At 48.7% G+C, this 17,411-nt stretch overlaps 1 protein-coding gene across 1 annotated transcript in view; it reads right to left on the bottom strand.

Annotated features, from left to right (window-relative positions):
* Nucleotides 1-1,793: 1,793 nt before the first annotated feature.
* GALNT10 (polypeptide N-acetylgalactosaminyltransferase 10) overlaps nucleotides 1,794-17,411 on the bottom strand; it is a 221,597-nt gene continuing 205,979 nt past the window's right edge. The window contains exons 9-13 of the mRNA XM_002917167.4: nucleotides 16,273-16,380; nucleotides 11,369-11,590; nucleotides 8,292-8,408; nucleotides 2,647-2,796; nucleotides 1,794-1,952 (exon numbers count right to left, since the gene is read on the bottom strand). Coding sequence (XP_002917213.3) covers nucleotides 1,794-1,952; nucleotides 2,647-2,796; nucleotides 8,292-8,408; nucleotides 11,369-11,590; nucleotides 16,273-16,380 — 756 coding nt within the window. The remainder of the gene's footprint in view (nucleotides 1,953-2,646; nucleotides 2,797-8,291; nucleotides 8,409-11,368; nucleotides 11,591-16,272; nucleotides 16,381-17,411) is intronic.

The following is a 17,411-nucleotide window of genomic DNA, read 5'->3' on the forward strand; positions in this document are numbered from 1 at the left end:
ACAGGGGCCACCTCTCCTGCCGACAGGTGGCCAGGGCAGGGCTTGTGCGGGGGCAGAAGTGGAGGAAGTGATGCTTTGCCAGCTCTATGCTTAATCGGGGGGGTGGTGGTGGTTGGGAGTTTATTCCCCGCCCCCCTCCCCCGACATAATGGCCTTGGGATCAGCCAGCATCTCAAAGGCAGATTCGTGGCTCTATTCCCAGATTTATGTCTCATTTAATTGGTAAATGACACAATTGAGAGATCCAACTCTAATTGGAATACTGATTTCAAGTATTTCCCTGACTAGCTGGTGGAAGCCATAGGTTGTGGAATGTGATTTCCACGTCTAGAATCAGTGGGTGGCAGGCTGGTTACCGAAATGATTCCTATTAGTTTGGGAGCCCTCTGGGAGTCTGACACATAATTAACAAAGCAAAAGGTAAACACGAGGGACTGGCATGGAGCTGGGTGCACATCTGCTCGTGGGACACTGGGTGCTTTACTCCACTGCAGCTGGGAGGGTGGGGGAAGGTTGCAGGGCTTCGGGTCTGCGCTGAGGACCGTGTCATACCAAGGTCTCCGGTATGAGCTGCTGGACACAGGTCACCCACCCCCTCTCTCCTGACACCACCAACCTTGGATTTCAAAGATTGTCTCTAGGCTGGGGGGCTGCCTTGACGGTACTACACTTGGCTGGCTCTTTTAAATCACAACATTCCAGAAATCCATACTGGATGCTAGAATACCAGAATCCTAGGTAGCATTCTAGGTTGTGATCCAGTGAGAGAATTCTTGAAAAATTCTGGAGTTCTAGATCAGAAGCAGAGCCATGATGAGGTCAGAGGCTGGGCGACTTGGAGGCCTCCAAGCACCTCACATGTCTGCTCCTTTCTCGAGGCAGGTAATTGCCCAAGACAGAAAGAGGAAAGCGGAAGCACTGATCGGGGAAATTCCTCCAGCATATCGAGGTTGGAGGTATTCTAACTAGGCCTTCTCCACGGGCCGAGGCCAAGTGACACACAGCTCTGAGCAGCTGGTGGCTGAGCTGTCCCGTGCTCGCAGAGCACTGACGTGGACATTTCAAGTGCCCAGAGAGCAAGGGGAGACATCCATGTGTCCGTGGCGACAAAGGAGTGTCTGGGGGTCCCGCTTCTGACCCCAGGCCTGGCAGTTGGCCAGTGCTCAGTATCGAACACTGCGAGGGTCCAGGTGAGGCCTTCCATCGCATCCCCTGGGGCTGTGACAGAGCACAGAAGCTGGGCGGTAACTGCAGCTAGCCCACGACAGGCAGATACTGAAGGGCTGGCGCCACTGGCCCCGAGAAAGACCTCCTCCCTGTCCTGCTGCTGCTGGCAAGGGCACTGGTGCTGCAAGCTGCCCAGACCAGCAAAAGTTGCCTCTTTTCTAGAGGACCGTCACGTAGGAGCCATCTGAAGCCTAGGCAACCTTGCGGGACCTGTTTTGGGGTGGCCTAAGGCTGCCCTGGCATTCCTCCCACATAATGCTCAAGGGACCTCGGTGACCAAGTTGAAAAGGCCCTCCTGGATTTCCAGGATGCCACCGGGGGTTAAAGCAGGCACTGCTCTCTGTGCGGCCTCTTGTGGGGTCTGTTCTCCATCCCACCTCCACCCCCCCGGCTTCGGGGACCAGGTGGACACCTTGCTGCAGCTGTAAGAGCACTCTGTGCCCTGGACCGGTTGGCCAGCACCTCTCGCATCATGGTGCCCACAGGAGCCCTGCCTCCCTCGGGAGAGGAAGGCTGCGGCGGGGCCAGGGACCGCTCTGCCAGGCCTGCTGAGGAGACGTGAGGGCTCAATTCCTGTTGAATTTTTCCAAGACCGTCGAGTTGGTGTGTTCAAACAGCCACTGCTGGGTGAGAGAAGAGGGGTCACAGGTGTTCATGAAGATCCGGTGGTCACTTTCACTGCAGTCCATGCAGCCGCCGCTGACCGGGTGGTACAGGGTCTTGTCCTAGGAAACAGGGGGGCAGTCAGCCTGGCAGCGCCTGGGCTGCAGCAGGACAGCGGTGGCGCCAGCACTGCGGCCCGAGCCCAGGGCTACCCGCCCCCCGCCAGGCTTCCGGGCCCTGCCCTCCCTCACCCTGGGCCTGGCTGGGCCAGCCTTGCCCGGTGAGATGCGCGCCACATCTGGGCCCTAAGCACGCTCGCCTCCGGCCCAATTTCACTGGTCCTCATGCTGTTTTTTGTTTGTTTTGTTTTGTTTTGTTTTGTTTTAATGGACCCAGTTGCCAACGTTGAAGATCCTAGAGATTTCACATAAAAATCTGGATTTCTTGGGGCGCCTGGGTGGCACAGCGGTTAAGCGTCTGCCTTCGGCTCAGGGCGTGATCCTGGCGTTATGGGATCGAGCCCCACATCAGGCTCCTCCACTATGAGCCTGCTTCTTCCTCTCCCACTCCTCCTGCTTGTGTTCCCTCTCTCGCTGGCTGTCTCTATCTCTGTCAAATAAATAAATAAAATCTTTAAAAAAAAAAAAAATCTGGATTTCTGGCTTCTCTCGAATGACTGAGAAGTCGGGCATGGCGGGTTTGTGGGACAAATGCATGAGTGAGGGGGCTCTGTCCAGGGAAGGAGGGAGGCACGGCGTGTTTATTTGCCTGTCTGCTTTGCCGGCTGCTCTGCTCCGCCCACACGGCCTGCCTTACTCTGCGGTACTTCCACAGCTGGTTGCCCTTCATGCTGTGGCAGTCATAGAGGGTGACCGGGCTGCTGCTGGAGATGGCGTCAAAGCAGAACTTCTTGGTGTGCTGGGGGTCTCCTGGCCGGATGTCCTCTCTCCAGGTGAAGGTGAACACCTGTACATACAGGGACATCGTCACGGGGACAGCAAAACCAGGGGACTGTCTCTCTTTTGGAGTGACAAGAAAACGTTTAACAGAGAGATCCAGAAAACAGTATTGACCACACCTGTTTCAATCACCCAGCTTCAGCAGTTACCAATGCACGATGCTCTTGTTACAGCTTTACCCCCACCATGACCCCCACCCCCACATTATTCTGAAGCAAATTACAGACCTCACATCACGTCAGGTGTACAGTCTTCACCAAAGTGCCATGACAGCAATAAGAAGTTACCATGAAGTCCTCCATGTCATCAAGGAGCTAGAGTTCAAGTGCTCTTGCTTTCTAAGTTTCTCTTCACAGTTTGAACCAGGATCCAAACCAGGTTCACATACTGCATTTGGCTGAGAAGCGGTTTTTTTCAGCAGCTTTATTGAAGTCTAACTGGCGTACAATAGATTGCACCCATTGAAAGTGCACAACTTGATATGTCTGACTTGTTTACAGCTGTGAAACCACCACCGCCATCAAGGTCATCACCCCAAAAGCATCCTCACATCCCCTGTGGTCTCTTCCTGTTGTCCCTCCCTACTCCCCATGCCTCTGGGCAACCACTCCTCTGTTTTCCATCACTAGAGATTAGTTTGCAAGTTCTAGAATTTTAAATAAAAGGAATCCTAGAGTATGTATTTTTTTTTTGTCTAATTTCTTCCACTCAATATCATTTTGTTACGACAGCATTTATCAATAGTCTGTTCCTTGCCATCGCTAAGTAGTATTTCACTGCAACATACTCCTTCTACCTGTTCTTAGACATCAGGGGGCTCTCAGTTTTTGGTTATTACAAATAAAATGGCTATGAACATTTGTGTACAAGTCATTGTATAGACATATACCTTCTTTTCCCCTGGGCAAATACCTCGGAGTGGTATGGCTGGATCATATGATAGATGAATGTTTAAGAAACTGCCAAACTGTTTTCCAAAGTGCTTGTACCATTTACATTCTGACCAGCAGGGTATTCTTCCAGTTCCCCTACACTCTTGCCAACCCTTGGTATGGTCAATCTTCTGAATTTTAATTTCCATTTTTCCAACGAGTTAACCATTTTTAATGCGTTTATTTGCCACTGATATACTTTCTTTGCTAAAGTGTCTGCACAAATCTCTTGCCCATTTTTAAATTGGCTTGTTTTCTTATTATTGAGCGTTGAGAGTTTTACAAATTCTGGATCCAAGTCCTTTATCGGATATGTGTTTTGTAAACATTTCCTGCTGGCCTGCAGCTTGCCTATTTTCTCGATTTCCTCTTTTAAAGAAGAGTTTTTGCTTTTTCTTTTTAAAAAGAAGTCCATTTTATCAGTGTTTTTCTTTTATGGATTGTGCTTTTGGTGTTTTATCTAAGAAATCATTGCTTTATCCAAGGTCACAAACACTGTTGCCTACATTTTCTTCTAAAAGGTTTTAGGTTTTAAGTCAATGCACCATTTTGAGTTAATTTTTCTCATATAATATAAGGTATGTATCGAAGAATTTCTTGAGGCATATGGATATCCAATTGTTCCAGGACCATTTGTTGAAAAGACTATCTTTTCTCCACTGAACTGCCTTTAAACACTGGCAGAATTGATTGTCCATATACACGTGGGTCTATTTTTGGTCTCTCGATTCTGTTCCATTGATCTGTCTTCATGTCAATACCACACTGTCTTGGTTACTGACAGTTTATAATATATCTTGAAATTAGGCAGTGTGTATCCTTTAACTTTGGACTTCCTTTGCAAGTTGTTTTGGATAGTCTAGGTCCTGTCCATTTCTATGTGAATTTTATAATCAGCTTTTCACTTTCTGTAAGAAAAGCCTGCTAAGATGTTAGGATTGTGATGAACTTACATAGTGGTCTGGAAAGAACTGACAACAATTCTGAGTCTTCCAACCTCTGGACATGGCACAGATCTTCACTTATTCAGGACTTCTTTCATTTCTTTTTTTTTTTTTTTTAAAGATTTTATTTATTTATTTGACAGAGCTAGAGACAGCCAGTGAGAGAGGGAACACAAGCAGGGGGAGTGGGAGAGGAAGAAGCAGGCTCATAGCGGAGGAGCCTGATGTGGGGCTCGATCCCATAACGCCGGGATCACGCCCTGAGCTGAAGGCAGACGCTTAACCGCTGTGCCACCCAGGTGCCCCTGGACTTCTTTCATTTCTACCAAAAATGTTTTGTAGTTTTCAATGTTTCAGTGTACAGGTATTGTTATAATAAGTGCTTGTTTTTAATTTTAATTTCTGATTCTTCATTATTCATATATAGAAATACAATTGGTTTTTGTATCTTACAACTTTGATAAGTTCATTTATTAGTTCTGGTAGTTTCTCTATAGATTGAATTGAATTTTCCACAAAGACGATCATAGAGTCTTCAAATAAAGATCGTTTTCCTTCTTTGCCCACATGCAGGACTTTTCTTTTTCTTGCCACAGGTTAGAACCTTTAGTACAGTGTCAAATAGAAATGGTAAGGTTGGAATCCCTGTCTTGTTCCTGATCTTAGGGGTAAAGCATTCAGATTTTCACCATTAAGTATAATGTTAGCTGCAGGCTTTTTAAGATGACCTTGATCAAGTTGAGGAAGTTTCCTTTTATTCCTGGTTTGCTGAGAGTTTTTATCAGGAATGAATGTTGGATTTTGTCAAATGCTTTTTTCTGGGTAAAGGTGATTATATGGGGGCCCCTGGGTGGCTCAGTTAAGTGTCTGCCTTCGGCTCAGGTCATGATCCCAGGGTCCTGATATCGAGTCTTACATCAGGCTCTTTGTGCAGCGGGGAATCTGCTTCTCCCCCTAGTTGTGCTCTTCCCCCACTAGTGCTCACTCTCACTCTCTCTCAAATATTTTAAAAAAAGGTGATTATAGGGGTGCCTGGGTGGCTCAGTGGTTAAGCGTCTGCCTTCAGCCCAGGGTATGATCCCAGGGTCCTGGGATCGAGCCCCACATCGGGCTCCCTGCGCCACTGGGAGCCTGCTTCCTCCTCTCCCACTCCCCCTGCTTGTGTTCCCTCTCTCATTGGCTGTCTCTCTACCAAAACAAATAAATAAAAAATAAAAAATCTCAAAAAAAAGGTGATTATATGGTTTTTCTTTTTCAGTTCGTTAACATGGTGAACCTATTGATTAATTTTCTAATATTAAACCCACCATGCATTCCTGGGATAAATTACATTTAGTCATAATGAATTATCCTTTTCATATACCACTGGGTAGGATTTTCTAAAGTTTTGTTCAGAATTCTTGCATCTATGTGCACAAGGGATACTGGTCTGCAATTTTCTTATAATGTCTTAACCTGGTTTTGCTACTAAGGTAAGGCTGGCCTCACAAAATGAGTTGGGAAGTATTCCTTCCTTTTCTGGAAAGGTCTCTGTGGAATTGGTAAAGTTTCTTCTTTAAGTGTTTGACAGAATTCACCAGTGAATCCATGTGGGCCTGGATTTTTCTTTGAGGGAAGGTTTTCAACTGCACTGTCAGTCTCTTGAGTATAATCCTGTTGTTTTCCAATTGGGCTGTTGAGAACAGGCACCATCCCGGGCCCTGCATGAGCACCAGGCATGGCTCCCTCTCATCCACGCAGGATTTCTCCAGCCCTGGAAGCTCGCTCACACCCATGCACGGATCAGCTCTCTACCAAATGCCCAAGGGGCACTTGGTAAATCCCGCAAGTTCTCTCTGTGTCTGGCGCTCTCCTCACCCATACTCTATTTTGTGAATTTCACCCACATTGGTCTCCAACAGCCTCTGTGCTGTCTCCCCAGCTCAGAAGTTGGCTTGGTTCCCCCGGGGTCGTCATCCTTGACCGGTGGCCTGGAGACTCTCTCAAGGAAGGACTGGGACAGCCACAGGGCTTACCTTGTTTTCTTGCTATCCCTTGAGGATTACTGTCCTCCATTGGCTGATGTCTGCTCTCTTGAAAACAGTTTTCCACATATTTTGTTTGTTTTTCAGTTGTTTCTGGCAGGAGGGTAAATCCAGGACCCATTACTCCACTCCATCTTGGCCAGAAGTGGACATGACGGTGGCAAAAGAGTGGTACTGGGAGCTCTTGCCTCCTGATTGCTTCCCAGGCCCTCTGTAACTTAGGGGCTGCGTTTTAAATTCATATTCTTCCCTCTGCAGGCTCACTACAGCGCTCTGCTCAGGGTGGTTGAGAGCCCTGGGAGATCTAAATCTCATTGGGGCAACAGGGCTGCCATGCTTCCCATTTCAGAGGGGGGGGAGGCTGACACAGCTACACACCCAGGTGCCATTTTGTTGCTTTTTGAGGGCATCGTCAGGCATTAATGTGGACTCTCTGCCACACAGTGAGGCTCTTCTAGGCTGAGCAACTCGGGCACATTCTATCCAGGCCCCGTGCTGTTCCTGGTCTCTTTTAGGTCCTAGGGTGGGGTGGGTGTGGGGAGCAGTCACACGCTGCCTTGGAGAACGCAGGAGAATCAGGGAAGGAGAGCCACTTCTAATAAGAATTGTTATCAAGAAAGGAGGAGGGAGAGCAACAAGGATTTCCGAGGGAGGAGCAGACACCGTCAGGCTGGGCACCGTGCCCACCTGAGAGGCGGTGCTGTCCCTTCTCAGCACTCATGCCACGCATCCCTTCTGAGTTCTGTCTTTGCAGAGGACCCATGATACAGGCTTCTATCCGTTTGCACTTCCAAAATGCCAGAAAACCCATAGTAAGGAGGCTATAAAAATGTAACCTTGAACCTTGAACCAAGATTCAGCGGATGTGGTCTGATTTGGGGGTTAACTGCTTGGAGGAAGGGATCACGGAAGCAGTTTCTTGGGGTGGTGGTTTTCCCTGCGTTGCTGGCTTGCACTCTTCATTTTTCTGATAACACCCCTTGGGCATGATCTCCTGGAGAAGACACCCTCTTTACTCTTCTCCCCATCCTTCGGGTGAGGCTGACCACGCCCCCAGCTCCAGGAGTGGGTATGTGACCTGGGCCTAATCAATATGAGGACTCTATCATATCCCTATTGTAACTGGCTCAGGAAAGCCAGTTTGTGAGTGACCCAGGGCTTTTCCAGAACTCTGGAAAGGGACATGCCTTTTCATGGAGGGATGGGAAGCCTTTGCAGCTGGTGGTCCCATCTGCTACCACATGGGAAGAGCCAGGTGAAAGATGAAGCCCACAGAGAGGAGGCAGAGTTGAGACCCTGGAGGGGTCCCACTGAACAGCACTTAAGCTTTACAGTGACATGAGCCAGTATGTTCTCCTTTTTGTTGAAGGCCACTGGGGCTGAGTGTCAGTCCTGTGCAACTAATGGGCCCGATTGGTGATTTTATTGCAATGTGAAGGATACCTCTTTCTAAGGTATTCAGGAAGCTCGTATAACTCCTCCCCTGGGCTAACTTTTGTCACTCATCATTGACCTGTGACCTCTCTCTCCCAGCCCTGACCACAAGAGCATTCCAGGCTGCACAGGGTAGCTGGCTGCCCGTCCCCGAGGAGTGGCCCTTACCTGCATGTTGTTCCAGGCAGCCTCCCCGCGGCCCCGGACGCAGCTCTCCAGCCTCAGTGGGGAGCCCAGGGCCCCATGCTTCGTGTCAGCACACAGCCCCGTGCCCACATTGTGGATCTGAAAGAGACAGAAGGAACGAGGGGACCAGTGAGCACCTTGAGATACCCTCCTAGGACTCTGCTGGGGTGGGAGGAGGGAACCCGACAGAGACATCAGATAGGGAGAGCTCTGCACGGTCTTAAGAAAGCTGGCCCTGGGCTGGGGGACGTGCCCTGTGGCTCTCAATAAGGGAATACTCAGTGCAGAGAGGAGCTCCTCCAGAGTCTGCTTGGTCTTAGGGCCTGCAGAGTCACGGGGTGGTGGTGGGAGGGGCTAGAGGTGGGTGGGGGGCGGGATTCAAGGGACTCCCTGGTTCTCCTCCTAGAGAATTTGATTCTCTAGGTCCAGCAATCGAATTTTATTCCCATTTCAGGTGATCCAGGGACCATACCTTGAAAACCACCCTAGAAAAGGACATGACATCTTTCCTGTAGGGTCTTGGGCTCTCGGCCTCTTAGAGCAGGTAAATGGCAAAGGGTTCCCGATCCCAGGAACAACAGGAGTTGCAGTGAGATGGGTGGGGTGTGGTGTGGTGGGAGGAGCACCGGCTGGGAGTGAAGGCCTAGCAGCTCCCAGTTAGCCAGCCCTCATTAGCTGATGGCCACCTCAGAGCTGTTGCACCCTGGAGTTCCTGCCTCATAGAAGCACTCCGATTTTGACGGAGGGTTTGGAGTTGTGGTGGCCGTGAAAACATGCCACTCCGTTGTCCTGCTGCAGGGAGTCTGACTGCCCAGCGGCCGTGTTCTGAATCCACTGTGTCTGACCAGAGGCCATGCTTCCCGTGGGCTGCTTCTAGCCAGCATCTGAGGGTGGCAGGGGTACTGTGGTAGGCCCATTCCTGACAGGTGCCAGACTCCTTTGATCCGGCTTGAAGACTGCTCTGTGACTTGGCTCCAGTTTCCTTAGAGCATCCTTGCAGTGTGGGACTCCTCCTACCCCACCCCTTCTTCCACCCTTCCCCCCTTCCCAGAGGGCAGACCAGCCCCAAAGTGAATCTCCCAGCCTCTCCTGGCTCCCTTCTCATTTCTTCTCTCAGGTGTTCCCCCAACAAGTCTCTTGGTGTCTGTTTCTCAGAGGACTGGACCTAATATAGGGGAGAAAGCCCATAAACTGGCAAAGAAATGAAGAGCTTTATGAGGGAAGTCAATAAGACACATCATCTAGAATATTTGTGCAGGTGTCGGGTAGGGCTGGCCAGACAGCTTAGTCAGGAAAGGTCCCTCTAACTTTCAGTGTGAAGTTGAACAAGTCATACCTGGTGTTTCTGCTGGCCCAAATGCATGTGTCCTTCCTCTGGTAACAGCACCCTGATTTTCTATGGGGCTACTGCTCCTTGCCCACCCTGTGGCCTGTCAGAGTATCTGTCCTACCTCTGCTTGTCCCCTTCCTCCAGTGGCCAAAGGGATCACTGCAGAGCTAAGAATAAGACCTGTGCTGGCTTTACTGGGAAGGAGACATAGGCTCTCTGCTGATTGGCCAAGCTGAGGGTTTGTCAACCATCTTGCTATCCTCAGCATGAGGCTAACACGAAAGGAAGCAGAGATAAACAGGAGAAAAAGAAACTGACATCATTTGAGCCCCTGGATCCAGGTGTGTCTGAAGCCACAGCTACCCAAAGTTTCTATGAGAATTAATAATTTTCTCTTTTTAATTTAAAAAAATTAAAAAAAATTTTTTCCTCTTTTCATTTTAAATTGGACTTCTGTCACCTACAAGTGAAGGAGCTCCAACTCTTATGCTCCTTGTCCCCAAGCCTCAATATATGCATCCATAAGGGAGTGTGTCCTCTCAGCTCAGAGACTCAGGAGCCAGAACCTGGTGATGCAGTGCTTCTCCCCCTTGAAGACGGCTTGCCTCCCTCAGCAGGACTGGCTTTATGAGTGTGTGACATGGGCAATGGCCCAGGGCCCCACACTCAGAAGGGCCTGTCATTGGTTTAAAGTTCTGCTATCGTTGTCTTAAAATTTTTTTAAAAAGATTTATTTATTTATTTTAGAGAGGAGAGAGGGGCAGAGGGAGAGTGAGAATCTCAGGCAGACTCCCCGCTGAGCATGGAGCCCCATCTGGGGCTCCATCTCACAACCCTGAGCTGAAACCAAGAGTCAGACACTCAACTGACTGAGCCACCCAGGCGCCCCATTGTTGTCTTGAGATTTTAGTAATTTGGTTTTTGAATTTGTAAGTGAAATCTGATAGGACAAGGGAGCCTGCGCGTGAGCAGAGTGATGACACTGCACGGGCATCCTCCGTACCTTTCTTCTGCGTTTGCATACAGCATCTGTGACGCCCCACAAGCACAGAATCCCGGGGGTCCCTCGTGCATGGCAGTTCGGCAAGACTCAAGTTACGACTATAACAAAGTGGGGTGCCGGCAGGTCTGAAGACTGGACTTTCCTTTCCAACTAGAGCTAGACTGCACAAAGGAGGTCCATGGCATTCTGGGCTGAGGAGCTCTATCGTTTCCCCTTACTTGTGTTACTGCCCTGGACCAGCCACCACTTCCCTCACCAGCAGCAGATAATCACACAGAAGGAAGGAAGAATAGGACAGCCCATAGTTTGCTGTCCTTCCACCCTTCCTTACTCATCAGCAAGCTGCAGGGAGAGCGTCTTGATAGAAAGTATGCATTATCAACAAGTGAAAGAAGATCAGCTGAGTCAGTTTCGTGCAGGGTTTGCATTGTTTTCCTAAGAAATACATATGCACATACAAGGGTTGAAATACAGATTGTGAAATTTCACCCATCTGGCACGTGAGTTAAATGCTCTTCTGTTTGCATTTAAAACTGGCACTGTAGGATATAAAGATGAATGGTGAAATTTCTGCTAATAATGTAAGGTTTTAGTTTTTCCCTACTTAGAACATTAAAAAGCAAATAAAAAACCCCACTGCCACAAGGCTAGAGACAATCAGGACAGCTGCATCTGCATGTCGCATTGGGCCCCACTTCTGTAGCTGGCCAGGCTCTCCGGACTCACCTCCCCCCAAGCTGCGGCAGGGGGCTCCACGGGAGGGTAGAATTTGGGCAGGTCCCAGGCGATCTTGGTCATAAACCACTTAAAAGTCTTGCAGTTAAGGGAGCTGCGCAGCTTCTTCTGGGCGGCCACGTCCCCGGCAGAGAGGTGGCGGTACTCGGGCCGGCGCTGGTAAATGTGCTCGGCGTACTCGTCCATCCACACTTCCGCCACTCGCTTCAGGTTCTGGAGGGCGACAGGCAGGTGGAAGGGTCAGGCCCTCTGAGGGGCCGAGGCCAGGGGGTGGGGGTGGGCCAAGGGTCCTGGGAGTTGAGGTTAATCCTTCTTATTTTATGTTGCATCAAAGACCCTAGCTCCACCGTGTTTATAAAGCCCTCTGTATTTAATTACTTATGCATGGGTTTAGGACTCTACAACTTCTGGCTGAATAAAAGACGGCTGGTGTCTCCCCGCCCATCTTCCATCCCCTTTTTCTTTTTTCTCTGCCTCACTATCTTCTCAGGTGGCTTCCGGAAAAGAACTTGAACCGGCCCCACTAACGGGAACCAGCCACAGGCATAGGGATTGGTCAGCAGCGAGCACGTGACACATACCAAGCCAATCAGAATCAAGAGGTGTCAGCCTTGGCAATCCTACTGGCACTACAGGGAAGAATTGCTCCGTTTCTGCTTGGATTGCTACGTAAGATCTGACGGCCAGAGCTTCTGGGCCATAGGAAAACCCGACCAACGTTGAGTGAATGAAGCAGAGCTGAAGCCTAGACAAGGAACACATTCCTCCTTTTAGTAACCTGAACTCAGCCATGCCTGAAGACAGCACTATCCTCGGACTTTCCATTCACAGAAGTCGGTAACTTCCCTTTCTGCTTATGCCAGTGTGAGTTCGGTTTCTGTCATTTTCTACCCAGTGCTGACCAAGTTGCCTGGCGAAAACAAATTATAATCTGCAACCGAAAGGTTGCAGCCTCTGGAATTTTAAATAATCCTTTGAGGTGTAAAAGTTGCTATTTTTGTTATGAAACACAAGGATAATCAATAAAAAAATGAAAACCACATTATTGGCAAGCAGAGGCAGCAGGCAGGAAAACAACCTGTTTGTGAGTAGATTTGGAGACAGAGGAGAAGTGAATTCTTCGTGTAACTGGGAGGAAGATTCCTCATTCCATCTGTAGTTGTATATACCGCCTGCTGAGAACCACAGATGCGTGGTTCTGGAAGAACACAGCTACGGGGTTCAGGTGAAATTCTCTGCTCCAAAACATCTTCCTCCAACTCCTGGCTGTTGTCAGAAACCTGCCCTCCAACTCAACATTCAACTCTCCAGGCTTTATCTCTATCATAAAGCCCCACCCCCACCCCCACTGCAATCCAAATTCTCTTCTGAAGGTAAGAGGGAGTTAGCATTTTAAGCTGTATCAATCATTCACACCTCAGTGTAAATGACTGCTCCAGAAGCAGCAGGTAAGGCAGAGGTTGACAAGTATTTTTTGTAAAGGGTTAGATTATAAATATTTGAGGCTTTGCAGACCATATGGTCTCAACTCCGAGGTGGCTATAAAGGAGCCCTACACATTATGTAAATGAATGGGTGTGGCTGTATTCCAATAAAACTTTATGGGCATTGAAATTTGATTTTCACGTATCACAAAATATTCTTTCATTTTTTCATCCTATTTAAAAATGTAAAAACCATTCTTAACTCACGGGCCACACAAAAACAGTTTTCTGACTCCTGAGCAGCGACAAAGGAAGCCAGCAGGAAGAGGGGCCCCATGCCAAAGACAAAATTCACCAACTCCTCCATTTTGCTGACTCTCGAGTTTGGGACTAGGAAGCCATGAAATTTCCTTGCCAATGCCTCATTCTCTCTGAGTGCTGAAGAGGTTGGCAGTGGGTTAGAGACAATTAAGGAACAGTGTTATACCTGCCAGGCCCCTGCACAGCAAAGGCTGGGCTTAATTTAAAACTGCCCCGAGGAAGCTGAAAGCCTAAAAAAGCCTGCACACCTGAAGACTCTCCTTTTTCCAGTCTGCCCACCCAGGTCCTTTGGCACACTAATTTGCTCAGGCCACAGGGATGATGAGGAACTGCTATAGTCTTCTCTCCAACCACAGGCTAAAGTGGCCAATCTGACCAAGGAGAGGTGCCTAAATCCACCAGTGACTATAAAAGAATCAAATCACACAATATTTTCATTTTAATTGATCTTTAAATTACTATTTTAATGAATGTTGCATTTTCTAGACATGCCTCTCCCAGATCTTGAACTGTGCAGCTGACTGTTTGGACCAAAGTAAAGGACTGTGCACTTCTATTACACCTCCCCTTGCTAGAGTCACACAAGGGGCTCTGAGATTTTAGGAGGCTGCGTGTTCCTCTCATCCCTCCCCTGGACACCTCCCTAGTTCAGGGTCCCAGTCCTGTCTGAAGCAGCTCTGCTCTTCTTGTGTTTACGTTACAGAGATTTGCCCAGATCCTTGTAATAAGAGGCCCCTGTCTTTTTTTTGCAAGTTTGAGTGGGTTTCTGTTGCTGCCTTCCCTAAGATCCCTCTCACAGGGGCAGAGGCAAGAAGGATTTTAGCAAATTTAGTAAACAAACTAAGACTGGCTACTTGTTCTTGAGGCAGGTGAGCTGCTGCTTAGCTCATTCTTGAATTGCCACTTCATTGCTCTCTAGCTGTCTTTCTGGAATCTGACAACTTTAGTAAGACTGCTGTTTCTTTCTTTATGTTTGCACATTTAGGACTTTTAGACAACCTCTCCTCAAATCTATCAAAATGATCTTCCAGGAGATAATGCTCTAGAAGGATCTGGCTGTTAAAACAAGAAGCAAACATTTACGGTATGATCTGCTACTCAACGAGGGTAGTTAGATACTATGATAAATTCAGCGGTGCTTGATTCAGGCATCTTTGTGGTCCTGAAACAGACGTAGGGTGCCCCCTCTGATTGTTACTGGTTTAAAGTCACCAGGAGACCTATACGATACAGACAGTTGAAAAAGAAGTTTGAATGTTTAAACACAGATTTCAGAGAAGACATTGAAATAAACTTCCCATTCTTGTTAACAGATGGTTGACATTAGTACTAACAACAGCAGCCACTGTTTAAGGGACAATTGCTCTGTGCCAGGCACGGGGCAGACCTAAGTGGGTTAATGTCTCCACATTTCACTTGCCTCATCTCTCAAATGGGGATTAAAAGCACATGAGAATTAAGTTCGATAAATATGTAAGATTCTTTGCATGATGTCTAGCTCACAGGAAGTTTTTATGTGTTACTACAGTTAGCTATTATCCATTGAATTCATCTATGGTTCAATAAACAGGAGGTCATGGTGTCTTTTAACCAGGTGGGCCTTATAAATGACCAGATAAGAAGAGGCTGCTTCGGAAATGATCCTGCTCAGGGGTCAGAGGTGTCCCCACAGTCCCACCATTCCCAGTAGCTGAGAGTCGTGCTCTCGGGCTTACTGAGCGACTTTGCGCTGTTTTCCTGTCTGGCATCTTTCTCTGGGCTTGCCAATGGGATCTCAGAAGAAACGTGATCCCTACCTCTTCTGCTGAATCCAGAACCCGCCCGCCCAGCCCCCGTGTCGATGGGCTGTTCGAAGCTCCGAGGGCAGATGCGGCTGTCGTTGGAACCTTCTACCACTAGAGGGCACTGCTGGCCCTCTTTTTCTTCAACGCGGGCCCCAAAGTAGCCCCTGCCGCCTCCGGAGGGAGCTCAGCTCCCACCCGCGGATGGAACCTGGGGGTCCTGCTGCCTGGTGGAGCCGCCCAGTCTTCCGTGTAACTCGCAGGACCGAGGCTCTTCCCGACCCGGGCCTACAGTTCTGCACGTCATTGATTGTCAAGTGATAGGAGGGGGAGGCGGCGGCCTGGCCGAAGGAGGCTGTCTGGACTGATGCCAAACAGGCTCCCACGAGGGTCTCTGTCGGGAGGGGTCTCCACCAGGCACAGCTGGGCCGGTTACCCGCTTACCTTTCCGGCTTCCCCCAGACCTCTCTGCGGACCTCTTTACCTTCTGGGGTCCTCCCCTGCCCCATTTTTCTTTTGTGGTCACCTTGATTTTTTTTTTTTTTTCTCAAGACACTTAATATTTTAAAATTTAAGGTTTAGGGGAAGATCATTAATACAAAAAACAGAACCTCCAAACAAGCCTCTGGCTAACAGAGTTCTATGTGTAGCCAGTGGCCAATTTAATTCAAGCAATGATTAATACAAACCATTTTAAGGTAATGAAATAGTTCGACACACAGAATTTTTGGCAGTGAAAGTCGGGGAGGGGGCAGGGAGAAGAGAAAGACACATTTATTAGCCACCCTCCTGCCAGTAACTTTTAAGTGCCTTGCCTCAGGCTTTCCCCAACACACCACTCCACCTGTATTAATATTTATCTAATGGGTTTCTTTAAATCACTCCTGGTCTAACTTTGCATCTACTTCAGCTTTATCCTAAGTAATCATATCTGTAAAATCACAAGTTTCTACACTAATGCATATTAATTTCTAATGCACATTAATTTAAACACATGTAAGTAAAAATGTTCCTATGTCTGGCACCTAAAATGATCTTGTCTGTCACACTTGGGGAAACTGTGCCATCTCCTTAATTCTCTGCAATGCTAAGAATTGTGAAAAATTAGCTTCCTTTGAACAAAAGAGGAAACACAGGCTCAGAGGAGTTAAGCAACCCTCTCAAGGTCATAGCAAATGAGTGGTTAAGCAGGGATTTAAGTAAGTTATTTTAAATTGGATTTCACCTAGAGAGTTGGGGGTGGGTGTGGGATGCACATCCTCACACCTGAGTCACTTCGCTTGGAGTCCCAGGTATCTCAGGAGGTCTCTGCTGTGCTGATGGGCCCAGACCCCTGCCCCCTCCCCATCCAGGGAAGCCACCACCTTACCCGGGCCAGGCTGACTCCAGCGGGAACCTTGTAGGGGACATACTTCCTGTAGATATGGCCCACCCTGGAGCAGGGGATGTCCTCCATGCGGCCCCCACACATCCACACCTGCAGGGTGGGAAGGGAGAGAGAAGATGATATTTCTGCCTCTCATTCACTATTGCCCCCAAAGGCCACTGTCCCTTCCTTCCATGCATTCATCAAAAGCATCAGCTTGGACTGTCTACTAAAGCCCCCATTCACAGAGCAAGGAGGAAAACACAGTAGTAACAACAGCAGTTTTAAATAGCTGACAGCGCTGAGTGCTTACTCGTTGCCAAACGCTACGGTACAAGCCCCCCATGCACGACCTCATCTAAGGCTCATCAGAAACCCTGTGGGTAGTAATGGAGCTCCACTTTACAGAAGAAAAAACCGAGGCTCAGGGAAGCTAAGAGGCTTGTCTGAGGTCACAAGGTTAGTGAGTGGCAAAGCCAGAATTTAAACCCAGCTTTGGCTGACTGCAGAGTCTGAGCTCTGAGCGAGTGCAGGTGCGTGGAGAGCTGTGTTGAGGGTTCTAAGACGGCAGTGGGGGCTCAGTGGGAAAGACTACGGGGATCGCTTAGTGATGTCTGCCACAGGTGTGAGAGGGCAAGAGAGGGCACATAGACTCTGTATATTTACTGACTGTGGCATCAGATTCTGGAGTTTCCTCTGAGATCCGTAAGCCTCCTGCTGGGTCACCCTGAGCAGAGGCGGCAGCCTCCCTGCCCGACTTCTCTGGAGTCTGGCTTCCTAAGCCACGCAGCTGGTATCACTGTAGAGAGGAATCTCAAGTTTCTCCTTGTGTTTCCCTCCATAGCTGGCATCACAAAGAGCTCCTGAGTTCGACCGTATGCTGGTCTGATGGCAATCTGGGAATTCTTCGTAAGTACGCTGACTCACACCCGCTGAGGGACCCAGGCTAAACGGACCCTCCTCAGCAGTCTTGGCTTCCAGTCCTGACTCAGTCACTTACCAGGTTTGTGACTTTGATCAAGGTACTTAACTTCTCTGAGACTCAGTTTCCTCATCTGTAGAGCATGAAATGAAACCGGCCTGGGGATGCGGTATCACATGTCAAGTGCTTACTTAGCACAAGGTTTGGCACACAGTCACAG

Source organism: Ailuropoda melanoleuca, chromosome 3, assembly GCF_002007445.2.
Source record: "Ailuropoda melanoleuca isolate Jingjing chromosome 3, ASM200744v2, whole genome shotgun sequence".
NCBI lineage: Eukaryota > Metazoa > Chordata > Mammalia > Carnivora > Ursidae > Ailuropoda > Ailuropoda melanoleuca.